This window comes from Chenopodium quinoa, unplaced genomic scaffold, assembly GCF_001683475.1.
Source record: "Chenopodium quinoa cultivar QQ74 unplaced genomic scaffold, ASM168347v1, whole genome shotgun sequence".
Classification (NCBI taxonomy): Eukaryota; Viridiplantae; Streptophyta; class Magnoliopsida; order Caryophyllales; family Amaranthaceae; genus Chenopodium; species Chenopodium quinoa.
The window spans coordinates 402,775-417,660 of NW_018744620.1; the positions used below are offsets into that span (position 1 = coordinate 402,775).

At 33.8% G+C, this 14,886-nt stretch overlaps 1 protein-coding gene across 1 annotated transcript; it reads right to left on the minus strand.

The window, feature by feature from the left end:
* Positions 1-467: 467 nt before the first annotated feature.
* Positions 468-3,019, minus strand: LOC110700196. The gene is made up of 4 exons (XM_021877702.1): positions 2,914-3,019; positions 1,926-2,155; positions 1,739-1,830; positions 468-1,203 (listed from the first exon to the last, which is right to left on the minus strand). The coding sequence occupies exons 1-4, from the start codon at positions 3,017-3,019 to the stop codon at positions 468-470; spliced, it is 1,164 nt and encodes a 387-aa protein (XP_021733394.1).
* Positions 3,020-14,886: the final 11,867 nt, after the last annotated feature.

Below are 14,886 nucleotides of genomic sequence, written 5' to 3' on the forward strand. Positions count from 1 at the left end.
GCGTACCTATTAAATTGAGACTTTACCCATGTTGCTCTATTTTTTATGTACTGAATTGGAAAACCTGTAGAAAAAAATCCATAAACCTTTTAATCAGTTCAACTTAAATTATAGATTTCGTTTATTTGAGTTTTGAATGCTAAATTTTAATCTGGAAAAAAAAATTATAAAGGATTTAAGAAGATATACACAAAATTTAAGGCAATGATGTTTACCTTGCTGTGATTATCAAAAACATATGCAATAATACGATATCTATTGTAATTTGTTTTTATTAATATTGTTTACTTATATAACAAAGTTCAACAAGTAACATCGTACCAATAACATTAAACAATACCTTCAATGTTAGGTGCTAAATTATATGTGAATACTTTAGAATATCATAAGATACTACATTTTTAACTGAGTTCAGATGATAACCTTCAGGTGGTTTGGTGGTATATAGCACAACATTTTCAGCTCTTTTAGCACGAGATAGTGCCACATACAACTGACCATGTGAAAAAACACGGCCGAGGAAGATATATTGATACTTGATTCAATGTCTGCCCTTGTGACTTATTAATTGTCATGGCAAAACATAGCTTAATTGGAAATTGTTTCCTTTCAAAAGCAAAGGGATAGCTGCTATTTGCGGGAGGTCGTAGATTTGCTCGATGTACAAAAACAGGTGTACCCTTGTATTGTCCAACAGAGATCTCACAGACAATAACGTTGGGTAGAAAGGTCTTACAAACTAATCTTGTACCATTACAGAGTCCTTCAGAAGGCATTATGTTGCGTAACAAAGTTACTGGACAATCCTTCTTAAGGACGAGCTGATGGGGACTCATTCCTCCTGGACAAAGTTTATTTATAAACTTTGTCGGATAAATGTTGCATGTATCATTGAGCATTACATCAAAACTTTTGTAAGTTACTGATTCTCCTGGAAATCGATCTATTAAGACTAAATTCACTAAATCAACATCGTCATTCATGGGTGTTAAGATTTCCCTATCTGCAACGATATCTGATGTTATTGTTCCCTTCTCAAGTTCTGGAAATGTTGCATTTATAATCTTCAAAATGGGATCTTCTTCCACGAGCAAGTGTTGAATCATTCCATCAGGTAGTCTGACGTAATCGCTCTCACTTTTTTGTAATTCACCATTGCCAAGAGATAACAAGAATGAGCAAAATGCAAGGTCTTCACGAGCTCTTTAATTTTATGTTAGTTTAAATCTTGTCAAAGCTGTCCAGATATATGAAGTCACTATGCTTTCTTAACAGCCTGTCTTTGTGACTTATGAGGTACAACTGGTAGATATTGTCTAAAATCTCCGCCGAGAATAACGAGCTTGCCACCAAAAAGCGTTGATATTTTCACATAAATCCTAGAGCAGCAAATCAAGGGCTTGTAAATTTGCCTTGTTGGCCTTAGAAGCTTCATCCCAGATAATTAGAGTTGTCTCTAGATCTTTTATTAAATGTGCTAAACTACCTTGTTTTGGCACATCACATTTCAAAGAGTTCTCATGGTCAACTGGTATGTTGAATCTTGAATGAGCTGTTCTCCCTGAAGGAAGATTTGATGATGCTATTCCAGATGTTGCAGTTGAGAGTACAATTTTATTCATCATATGAACTTCTGCATATAAGTAATTGTATAAAAAAGTCTTCCCTGCCACCAGGTCCATCAATGAAAAAAACACCTCCTTTTCCTTCATGTATATGTTTCATTATAGACTCAAACGCTTGAAATTGTGCTGTATTCAAACGTTCCTTTGTATTTATGAATTCCTGAGGAATAGCTGCATCTAGAGTGTCTGCTATATCTCTTGTTTTCTGAATTCATCAGCAACGATATAGCTTAGATGATTTAGGCCAAAACTTTTGAGTGATTTACCCATTGATTCGAGATGTTGCTCTAGCAAACTAACAGTTAGCTGCTTGATTTTATCAGTATCACCCTTAAATTTATGGCTGAAATCTTCTGACAATGCTGTGTAATACTTTTCCCATAAAGCAGATGGATCACTTGGTTGACAGAAAATCAAAACTGTTGCAAAAAGTCGTCTCAAAGCATCAGGTAATTGTACTTCTAAAGCTTCGGCTAAGCATATAGATGCAGCATCATCATCTTCTAAAAGACCAAGTCGTTGGACAGTTTCTTAGAATGTAGCACATACATAATTATCAACTGTGCGTAGGTCTAATAAAGACCTAGCATTTCTGATGTTTAGCAGTAAAAGTCGGAGGAAAAAACGTTCACCTTCAGCAGGTAGGACAAATCCCATCCGCCCAACAACAATGAGCTTTTTTTTTCTTTGAACCCACTCCTTTGTACGTGCATCTCATCTGTAGTGCTTTGGGAATTCACCATATAAAATTCCGGTGCCACCATAATTTTTGTATTCATTGTAAATATTCTTTTAATGGAGTCCATGAACGCTTTGGATCTCTCACTACCTAGTTAAGATTTTCATGTGGTCTTACAACAATGGATTGCATATTCGGTAGGTGTATAGGCAACGACATGACAGGAGGATAGATTTCATACATATCGAACCCAAAGATTCGCCATGCTGCTTCACATGGGGATACCCACCTGCTAAATTTAAATTGTTCAATTTCAGTGATATATTTGAAATTATAAAGAAAGAACAAAATAATGCAAATTGAATAGTCAATACCCACCTACCAGATTGAAATTGTTCAATTTCATCGACTTTAATATCAGTTGTGGCAGATATCTTGTATGAGATTCAATCATGCCCTTTGTAAACGTACTTGTACAGATACTTCACTACTTTGATAGTTGAGCATACCTCAACATTTAGGTGATAGTCAAACATGAGTAGTAAATACGGATTGTACGGTACCTCCCATCGTTATCTAGCTCAGCATGTCTAATTTTCACTTTTTCACCTGTTTGTCTTCTCCTATATATAGGATATCCATCTTTGTTGTTTGATGTCTCTGCCATGTAGTCTTTTGGATACCCATTTTTATATGCTAACTTTTTCCCATCCATTTGCATGCAAAGGCATCTTGGATTTAGCTTGCCACACGGTCCATGCATCATATAAGTCAATAAAACTTTACGAAGCAGAGGATTATAAAGTGATGGTATTTCAGCTGAAACAAATTTATCATAGTCTGTTTGCCCTCTTTTCTTGAAGTCAGATTTCAGTATAATTAAGAAATGTGCCTATGACAATACTCTTTTTTAAACTCAACAACGTAAATCATTGCTACCACTTCTCTGAAGACTTTTTTCTTCATAATCTGCTTCTTCAGCGCCAATATTTTAGCACGGAATATCCGAACTACTATCTGGTCTATCTTGCGCTTTTTCTCCAGGTTGTAGTTCAGCCTTTATTTCTGGCCAATTTGCATTGCATGCCATGGTAATAAAAAGACCCGGCTTGCCATACCTTTGAACTAATGCCATAACATTTAAATGTCGGCCTCTAAGATCTCTAGGATAGCCGATGAATGATGAAGGCAAAATAACAAGTAGATGTCCAATCTTTGAAGCATTTGTTTCTCCACTCGTTACACTATCAAGAATACTTTGATAAAGATCAGCTCTTATTGTATCTTGATTGTTTCTTAGGTAATCAAGCCTTGTGTTTTCTATCTAGACATACATGTCGACAACAAATTGTTGGAAGCATCTACCAGCTCTTAGGAGCATATTGTGCGGCCAAATTTGTAATTTGTAAGTATAGTATTCTCGCGGAGAGACATATTTGTCGGCTTTTGTTCTGTGTTGAACAACACCTATTTTCCAAAAGAAAAAAGTAATTGATTAAAATGCACAACACACTAAATGTTTTTAATCTTTTAGGATCTGGAACCTGATGTGTTTAATGGTTCCCAACAACAATTTTTTTCTTAAGATTTTGGGTCCAACCACATTCACCATGGGGGAATAACAGTAGATATTGTAGTGGGTCATAACACCTGTAATAATGATAAATTCGATGAGTTTGAGCAGACTTTCCATACACAAGAATATGCGGAGTGCTGATCTGGTTAGAAGACACATTACCTGGCCATACCACAGCAACTTCATCTGACAATGGTGCATTGTAAACATGCTGATCCAAAACTATCGTTTGATTTCAGACAATTTGCGTGTTTTCATCTATCTCTATTTTCCTCAACGATCTGAAAAATCTTGCATAAGGATTTCTCTCAGTAACCTTCATCGGTATACGAATAATATCTTCTCGTACTTCTGGAAAACATTTAACTCAATTTTGAACTTCGTGCTGCCCGTCATAAAAATAGAGCTGTAGGTACTTAGGACTACTATCATTAGGGAGTAGATCTGGAACACAGTGATATATTTGCCCAAGCATTTTGAATACATATATTCCTTTATATGTTGTTGAGTCAGTTTTGCCGCGTATAGAACTAAAAGCAAAAAGGTTGTTATACATCCGGCTATATTGTTTGAAATGCTTAGAATCTTCTTCTTGTGATGTAAATAAGCGGCATAACTCATCAGGGAATTCATTAGTTGCAATCAATCAAAACCTCTCCATTGCAACAACAAAAGTGTAAAGTTTCATACTTGAACTTCTTTGCATTACAATGCAAACAATAATGCGCATTCCTGAGCATGAGAGGACCTTCTGGTAGAGATTGCCTAATGGTAGCAAGAGGTACAACTGTCAATTACAAAAAGCAAATAAAATTTCATTTAATAATATGTGCATATAATAAGCATCATCTATCATGTAAAAACGTTAAGTTAACTGCTTAAAAGAATCATAATCTATGATTATAATACCTACCTTCTTTACGGGGTTTTTTTTTATGACATTCTCGATTAACCCTACACGAGAAATGATACTGAATTAAAGTAAACCAACTCTATTTTGAAGGTGTTACACAATCTCAGTAATTCAGTAAATACCTTGGTATATTAGCGGTTGAGGACAACCTTCAAAAAAACTTTTACGTTTGGTTGAACGTCGATGACGTGTATGTGAAGAACTTCCCACTTTATCTGATAATTCATAACAATTTAATATTAATAACAATATACTGATGCCATAAACGTGAAATATGATTTTAAATATGTAGTACACAAATCTTTCTTTTATTGAAATTGGAGTACACTTGACACTTGCAAATGTTTAAGTGAGCATTTATGTTAGGCTACTTGTTCTCTTAGGGTTTTGATATTATTTTAAAGAGGTAAATATACTTAGGAGTTTGTGAAAATTAGATTTCATACAGATTAATTGAATTGATATTATAAGTTTTTCATTGCAATGGTTCTGGTTTTTTTTGGTGCTTATAACTTGTAATTATAATTTGAATTATATACATTACAACTTTTTTAAAAGGAAACTTTAATAATAAGTTGCATTGCTGCCATTGTCTACAATTTTGAATAAGGGTGGTTTAATCATAAAATGAGGTATGCTCTGACACTTATTTCCACTTGAATGCTTTAATCAGAAACTGATTTATAAGCATGCCATTTTCACAAGTGTATTATCATACTTACTATAAAAGATTGTATGCTACAAGAAAAAGTAATGATTGTATGTTTTTAGAGTCTATAAAAGGAAAGAAGGAAGCATTGATCATAGTATTTCAATTACCTCTATACTACCAGTTTAAAATAAATTAAGCTTCTTCTTTCTGGTTTAGTAAAATATGTAGTTAGTGAGAAAATAAGTTCAAAACAACAACACAAATCCAGACGCTTGTAGAACAACCAACACAATTTAGGCAATTGGAATCCTTTTAATTTAAATTAAAATGAATAATGAACAGAGACTCTAACACAATCGAAATTAGTAAACAATCAAAATAGCTCAATGATCGAAGTAGTTGAACACAAAGTAAGAACTACCACCAAAAATATCGAAATTCAGAAATCAAATTATAAGCTTAAACTGAAGAAATTCAATATAATTCCAAATTGCAGAAGAGATTTTTTCAGGGAAAAAAAATTGAACAAATGTACACTCTTTATAAAATCACCTCATCCAAACAATTTCATCTACAACCAACTTACCAAACGAAGCTCGGAAAAAGCTTCAATGGAGAACAAACAAACAAAAAGGAAAGAGAAAAGAAGAAGGAAAAACGAAAAGGAAAGAGGAAGCAAGTATGAAGAAGGAAAAAGGACAAAGATGAGTTGGAAAGCAATAAAAGTCAGAATGTAATGGTAAGACCATGAATATTAAGGGAAGGGTATCTTCGGCGGCACACTGTCCTACTGTTCATAAGGAATAGTTCCTTATATCTTCTCACTTTTTAAAGAGTGTAGATGTAGATATATGTACTCAAATAACTAGGTAACTCATTAACCCAAAGTTTTGCTATATTCCCTTGAGAAGATTAGTTATCATTTACATTTATGTTCCCTTTAAAATGCAATTGGTATTATGATAGTATATTTTTTCATCATATATATTTTATTGGAATCACCGTATTTTGTCTTCAAACTTCTATAATGGAGTTAGTGATAATGCTGTGTTGATATAATGTTCTAAGTGTCATGTATGTGGGTAAATAGGAGTAGCTATAGCCCATTACCAGGTATGGGCTCAGTTGTCCATACCACAATATAAAATTATTTTTCTTTTCCTTTTCTCTTCATCTTCTTCCTCCCTTAAACCCTATCCCTACCTCCATGGATAGCTCCCATTTCCCGCCAAACTCTGCCCACCACACCTCCACCTTCGATAGCAAGTAACCCATCCCACCAGCCACCACCTTGGTCAAAACCCAAAAACACGCAACCACCTCCGTTAGAAACCACCCAAAAAACATAACCCCAAAACAGAAGAGTGAGCTATGCTATGGAGTACTTCCGGCTGATTTTCATGGTCTTCGAACATAGACAAGTTCTGTGTCGGAGATACAAACTTATGGCTCTAGCCATTAAAAACGGTGAGGAGATAGACTACTTTTGTATACTGTTATTATAGTGTTGATTATTGTTATTAAGAGGAGATAGACTACTTTTTTATAGCATGGTAAGTAATACGAAAAATTATATTTTTGCCCCTGGTATGGCCCCAACGAGCCCATACCTGGTAGTGGTCTATCACTACTCGGGTGAATAGGTGAATGAGAAATTTGTATCTCAGATATTGCCACGATGCCAAGGGACTTAAAAAAAAAAGCTAAAGCTTAATTCATCTACATAAGCATAATACATGAAAAGTATAATACAACAATATATAATGTACGGCCCGGGGCCTTGCTCGGGCTAAACACGTACTAGTATACTAGATTAAGTCCTGTAAAACGCATGGTTATTACAATATTTTACAAAGTATATTGTTACAAATTGCAATATATACTATTCAACAATAATGGTTCGTTAGGGGTGTCAATTTGGGTAAACAGTTCGGTTTTGGGTTGGGCTTATTAATTTTGGGTTATAAAAGGTCGGTTTATAACGGGTTGAAATGATTAGCGGGTCGATTTTGAAAATCATCGGGTCAGTTCGGTTTGGTTATTGGGGTTTCTAATCGGGTCGGGTCCTGATCAAGTCGAGTTGTAGTTGGTTCGGGTCATAATCAGTTTCGATTGAAGCAGGTCAGTTTAAAAACGGGTTTAGCCAGTTTAAAGTGGATTTCGGTTTAAAACAGTTCGGGTTCTAATCGGGTCGGGTTGTAATCGATTCGGGTCATAATCAAGTTGGGTTAAACCGGGTCGGTTTGAAAATAGGTTTCGATTCAAAACATATCGGGAGAAATTGGGGGTCCAATCACTATCGGTTCAGGTCATAATTGGTTTGGATTGAACTTGGTCGGTTTGAAAATGGGTTTACCCAATTTGAAGCGGGTTTCAGTCCAAATCATATTGGGTTAAAATCGAGTCGGATCATTATCGAGTCGAGTTAGTCAGATAATGGGTAGGAACGGGTCATGTTATAACAAGTTAAGTCATAAATAAGTTGGGTTTATCGAGTAGTGGGTTAAACCGGATCAGATCATAAACATATTGGGTTACGGGTTGTAAACAACTCAGTCATAACGGGTTACCGGTCGTAAACGGTTCGGTCTCAATGGGTTACGGGTCGTAAACAGTTCGGTCTCAACGGGTTACGGGTTGGAAATGGTTCGGTCATAACGGGTTACGGGTTATAAATGGTTCGGTCACAACGGGTTACGGGTTGGACTAGTTCAAGTTTATCAGATTTTTGCTGGGTTTAAACAATTTTCTGTTTAAAATGGGCCGGGAACTATCGGGTTCAGACGTTATCGGTTCGGGTTGTTTTTAGTTTCGGGTTGTTACGGTTTGGCTAAATAACGGGTTGAGTTGGTAACGGTTCGCACAAATTCGGTTCAGTTCAGTTTCGGGTTAGAAAAAATTGGATCGGGTTGGTTTTCGGCTTCCAAAAAATAAGTTTTTAATGGTTCAGTTCCTTTTCGGATCGGTTCGAAACAATTGGATTTATCAATTCGAATCAGAAACTGACAACTCTATGGTTCGTACACCATTATTTTTTATACTATTCAACAACAATGTCAAGGTCATTTACGCAATAGACTTTATTTGTTTAAATAATAAATAAGGTCTATGGGATTTTAAATTTTTTTAAAAAATCTAGTTTAATACCCATGCTATTATTGATACTACTTTTAACTGTAAATGTAACACCCCAATAATTCTCTCTTAAATACCTGTAATACTTTTAACAATTTGCAAGAGAATTACTGACGTGCTACCGCCACATGTTCAAACGTTAAGGCTAGTTCAGAATTTAGCATTGGAAAACTAACTCAGTTATAAATGAGTTTCAAAACCAAAAATCAAAACCAAATTTAGTCTTACAGGTTGGAACCATTAAGGCCCTTATTCAAAACCCAATAAAAGTAGTAAATAAATCAAACCAGAGTTTAATTAAATCCAAACTTATGAAACAAAATATACTGTGGAAATATCCAACACTCCACTCAAAATCCCACCACCTTGATGCAAGTTCGGATTATGTATAAACTTGTGATTAATCTGCTCCCTAATATTACAAGTGTAAAAATTGGATCATTACAGGGTCATTGAAAAGGCGAAGGCCATGACCAAGAAAAATACATACAAAAGCACGCAATCAGCAACGCGGAGTACATACAAGCTACGAAATATAACAAAGAATCCCTAGCATGTTACTAAAAATAAATCAGCACACACAATTTAATTATTGACTCGAACACACGCTTCAACTGTTAACATTACTAAGACTTCACTAATTACCAACAATAATTCATTTCATTACATTCATTGATTGGATTAAGCAATAGACCAGGTTGTCCCCCTATGCTCCATTTCGGAACATTAATAAAAGAAAACCCTATGCCTCCTTTCGGAAACATTAATAAACATCCAATGGAAGACGGGCGCGACTCCGTGGCCATAGCTAGTATGAGATCTCATCTAACTCCTTATAGTTTAGAAAAACATTTGTAAACACGAGAGTCGTAGATCAGACGACCTCTGGAAAGTACACGGCTAATACCCCGTGTACCCCAGCCCCTGTTTGTCATTATTCTAGATGTGCACAAATCCAGTGTTTTATTGCTCATCCATCTTGCACTTTACGTGATTTACCAGTTTAAACTTGGTGATGACTCAAATGCAAAACAATATAACCAATCATACATCCAACATTCAAACAATTCAAATTTCCAATTCAATTCTTGATTTATTAGTGACAAACAATATTTAGTATTGAATCCTTTAACTACCTCGGTGTATAAACACCTTAAGTGCATAGGGTACCTCAATCCTCAACCTCGTCTTATAAGACTTTAAATCTCCCTTTACTCATTCCATTTCATTAATCATGAACGAGTAATACAATAATTCATTCCACATATTCACGTACCTTTGCCTCTAAGCTCATCTTGCATGTTAATGCATAAATAATACTTACAAGATAAATTAATTCGCATTTCTCATACATGAAACAAAACCAATCATCACATTATTCACCAATCAAACTTACTACCATACAATTCCAACCAATCTACAAGTTTCCTAACATGATTCTAAGGTTTTCCAAGTCTTTAAACATGCTTCTAAAGTCAAGGTTTTCCTATATATCCTTGTACGTACCTTGAGTAAACGAGTTGGTTGGCCACCTTAGAAACTAAAAATCGCCTTCTACAAAGTCCTCTCCTAAACCAAACAACAATGGTTCAATCAATACCCAAGCAATATAATTTACAGCAATACTAACTTACTTTAAAACCCCTTAAACCATTGAAATAATGCTTTTAAATTACTCACAATAGTCAAAGTTAATAATTCAATAGTTCAACTATAAGTCTATATGTTAAAATCATGAAAATATAGCTTATAACATAAAATTCCAGCAACTTTAAAGTAAGGATTATAATCTGAAAATTTAGTTTAAGAATATAAAACAACCTCATAAACATCTCTACTTGAAATACTCATTATATAGTAGGTTAGTATGTTAAACACCTAAAAATCCATTATAAAACCATGATTTAAAACCTTTAAAACCAAGATTAAAAATCTGAAAATTTAATTTAATAGTATAATGTATGAATACAACAATCTAAACTTAAAATATATTATTAGAATTCAACTAGTTTCATAAAAACTCAATCAAACCTTCAACATTCAATTAAACAACACTTTAAAACCTTCCTTTTTGTTAGAATTAAAAGTTGATATATTATTCTTGAAATTTCCTACATAAAAACATTAAAATACATACTTATTCATAAAATTACAGCAAGTTTAAAGCTTTATAAAAATCTGAAAATTTATTTTAAACATTAAACCTTCGTTAAAAATCAAAAACTGCCCGAAAACCATATTTAGAGGCTGAATTTGGCCACGAAAGGGTAGTGCTCAGTGCCATAGGTAGTGAGTTTTGATTAAAATGTTGTTTATACACGAAAAACACTATTTTTTTTGTAAAAATCAGACGAGTTAGAATCTAAACGTGATTAAAATTAAATTAAGAATGGAGATCATAAGTTGATTACGGAAAACTGAAAAATTTGTTTTTATGCTTAATTAATCATTAGAAATTCAATAGGAACAAAAGCCCCAAATTAATTGATCATTAGAACCCTAAAATCCCAATTTAACTAAATTAAAACCTTGGTTCAAAATTACAAAATCTGAAAATTAAAACAAAAATTATAATATGAAATTATTAGATTAAAACATCAAAAACATGATTTTGATACTAAATAAACTAATTTCAAGCAATAAAAATCAAAACCCAAAAATCAATTACATAAGTTTTATGAAAATAATAAGAAATAAAGGAGGAAGAAAATAAGACTAACCTTTTTGTGTGGGGGAAAAATTTGGGGATTCATGGGGTATTTATTGGAGAGAATTGTACGGTAGAATTGAGCCTCATGAAAATAATGGGCCAATTAAATAAACAAATGGGTTCGGCTTTGTTTTTATAATCATGGATTGTAGGATACAGGTTCATAAAATTAGTTAGCCTAGAATAATTTTTAACCCAAATTAATAATTTGAAAATTAAATTCTGGAAAAATACAAATAAATATTATAACTAAAATAAAATTTCATTTATAAAATATTTAAAAATACGGGGGATTACATTAAAAAATAAAGGATATACTTGTACATATTTATATTACCAAAATGATTTTTTTAGAAATTGAATTAAACTTTATTGCAAAAGTAGTAAAGTTGAAACAGAGGGAAAATGATAATGTTAAAGGAATAATTTTAGATAAAAGTATTTACTTAATCGTTGTTTATTTTTATAAAATACAAGATATAAATTATTTAAGATAAGCAAAAATATTCCAATTGAGTGTATGTATATGAGAAAAAAAATAAGATTGTCAATATGGAAATAATATATTATGTGTTCTAAATTGTTTCCTTGAAATTTGCAAAAAAAAAAAAAAAAAAAAAAAAAAAGAAGGAGATTTTAACCATGAAATGACATGTGTCTATCCTAGTTTCACTTTTAGTATATTAATTATTGATTTGAATGTATTTGAAAATTTAATTTGGACAAATACATTCACGATATATGGAATAATATTTTGGTGACAATTTTAGATATTTGATATAATATAAATGGTGTGAATCTTTTTTAGTGTTTGAAAAAAATATGATGGTCAAATAGGAAGGTTATATTATAATAATAGGGCAAATATATTTGAAGAAGAATCTATTAAATATTACTAAAACAAACATTGCTAAAAAAATTTCCCGCTTAAAATCATTGATGATGTCATTTTTTTGTGATATACTTTTTTTTTTTTTTTCTGAAAGGATATTTTTTTTTTTTCTGATGTGTCATATTTTGTAAACAAGCTAAGTAAGTTCTTTCAACAACTTTAATCTAGAAAACCAAAGTATAGTAAATTGAAAAGCAACTGTATTCCTTTCTTTTGATTTAATGATATATCATTCCCTCTTCTCAATTATTTCATACTAATATTCAAACGTCCAGAAATTTCCTGAAATATTTTCAAATTGTATTTCTCTTAAGAAATCTCCTTCCAATGAATTTATGACAAAATTGAAAAGATTAATTGTATATGAGTTCTACACTATAATTTTTTTATTAAAACCGTGCATCGTACGGGGATAATCTAGTAGAAAACGAAAAAGATAAAAAAAAGGTGGTTTGGGAGGGAAAAAACAACACCAGAAAGTGACATGTGTCATTCCTGGTGTCTTTTTTAGTATTATGTTATTGATGATTATTGATTTGAAGATTTGATTTGGAAATAAAAGTATGTTAGCGATACATGGAATATTGTTTTGGTAACAATTTTAGATATTAGATATAATATAAATGGCGTGAATCTTTTTTAGTGTTTGAAAAAAATATGATGGTCAAATAATAGGAAAAATATTTAATAGGAAGGTTTCATTATAATAATGGTAAATAATATATTTGAAGAATATTTAACGAATAGAAAAAGAAAAATAAAAAAGAAAAAGGTAGTTTTGGAGGGAAAAAACAGCACCAAGGGTGCCACGTGTTATTCCTGATATTTGTTTTAGTATTATGTTATTGACGTGTAAAGGCATGATTTAAACTAGATTAGTAGAATAATAAGACCTCTTTTAAGTTATAAGTCAACATAAACCTAGACTGATACACAGGTCAAGGCTTTACATGTTTTCCCAAGTGTCCTATTAAACCTCACGACACAGATAAATTTGGTAACACAAATATATACTATACAACATGATCTATTTGTCAAAAATAACGATTGATTCTAGCCTAATCTGATTAGTTACTGTAACTTATATCAAGGTTTGAAGACTGGCAAATTTTAAGAAAGTACCTATCTTGTGCTTGAGTTCGTTGCATATATGTCCCTTGCTCCACCATCTTTCCATCCTTAATTGAGAAAGGTGATCGAGTTAACATTTATAATGGTGTTAAGTCGAGCCACCACGAGGGTGGTTTGGCCTGCCACAACTCGGTCCAAGGCTTCTTGACTAACCTATAAGATTACATGTCCAAAGCACTAGTAGCTTCATCAAGTAACAAAATAATTGGATGCTATAGTATTTCTTTTCTTATAGTAATTCTTTGCTTTTAACAGTTTTACCCATCCTCGGTCTTTCTCCACATATGGTTTGGTATCCTCTTATAACGATCAGATTTGTGTCAAATCAATGAGTTAGTCTATGTTATCATTTAGTCAAACCAAGAATAATAGGGAATAATCAAGAGATTAAGATTATGAAAAAATAAATTAAAGAAGCAAAATTTGATTTTATAGTTAGGACTTTTTCAATTTTGCTACTACCAAAAGGCAGGCACCTCAGTTTTGCTACCCCTCCAATTTTTTTTTTTTTATTTTATTACCACCTAAATTACAGTTGTTAAAAATTGCTACCACTTAACGGAATGGGTTAGGATTCTGTTAAGTTTATTAAAAAAAAAAAAGTAAATTAAATTAAATTATAAAAAAAAAACAATAACCCAGATTTCCGGCAGCCCCTACCACCCGCCCCCTACCCCATTCTAGCCACGATTACCGGCCACCAACTCCCTTCCCTTCCCGTTTCCGGCCATCCCCTCCATTCCCCACCCCGTTTCCGGCCACCCCATCCCTTTTCCTCCCCGATTTCGTCCACCCTCCCTCCCCCTAACCCACCACCGAAACCACCTCCCTACCTAGCTATCGCCAAAAGCCCACCCCTTCCTCAGTCCCAAAATCCCACCACCTCCCCTTCTCCAGCCCGAAACCTCACCCAAAAATCGCACCTCTAACCCATAAACACCAACCCGAAACCAAACGGGTTTTAGGGTTTCGCTTATGGTGGTTTAGGGGTGGTGTTTATGGGTTAGGGGTGCCGGTTTTTGGGTGGGGGAAGGGGAGGTGGGGTCGATTCAAGGTGGGGGAAGGGGAGGGGGGCCGATTCCGGTGGGGGGGATGGGGAGGGAGGGTGTTTTCCAGTTTCGGGTGGGGGGAGGGGGGGTGGGTTGCGCTGGTGGGGAAAGGGATTGGGGTGGGGTCGCCGGCGCCGGCCAAAACGTTGGGCGCCGGTCGCCGGCAGGGGGGAGGGAGGAGGGTGGTGGGCTGCAAAGGTGGAGGAAAGGGAGGGGGGAGGGTGGCTGGGTTTTTCTTTTTTTTAAAAAAACATTTTTATTTATTTATTTTTTTTTTTTGAATAAACTTAACGGAATCCTAACGGATTCCGTCAAGTTGTAGCAATTTTTAACAACTGTGATTTAGGTGGTAGTAAAATAAAAAAAATAAAATAAAATTGGAGGGGTAGCAAAACTGAGGTGCATGCCTTTTGGTGGTAGCAAAATTGAAAAAGTCCTTATAATTAGTGATTATATTGTGCTCACGCTAATTTTTGTTGGGAAATTAAATTATTGGATTAGTATTCTAAGTTATATCTGAGTAT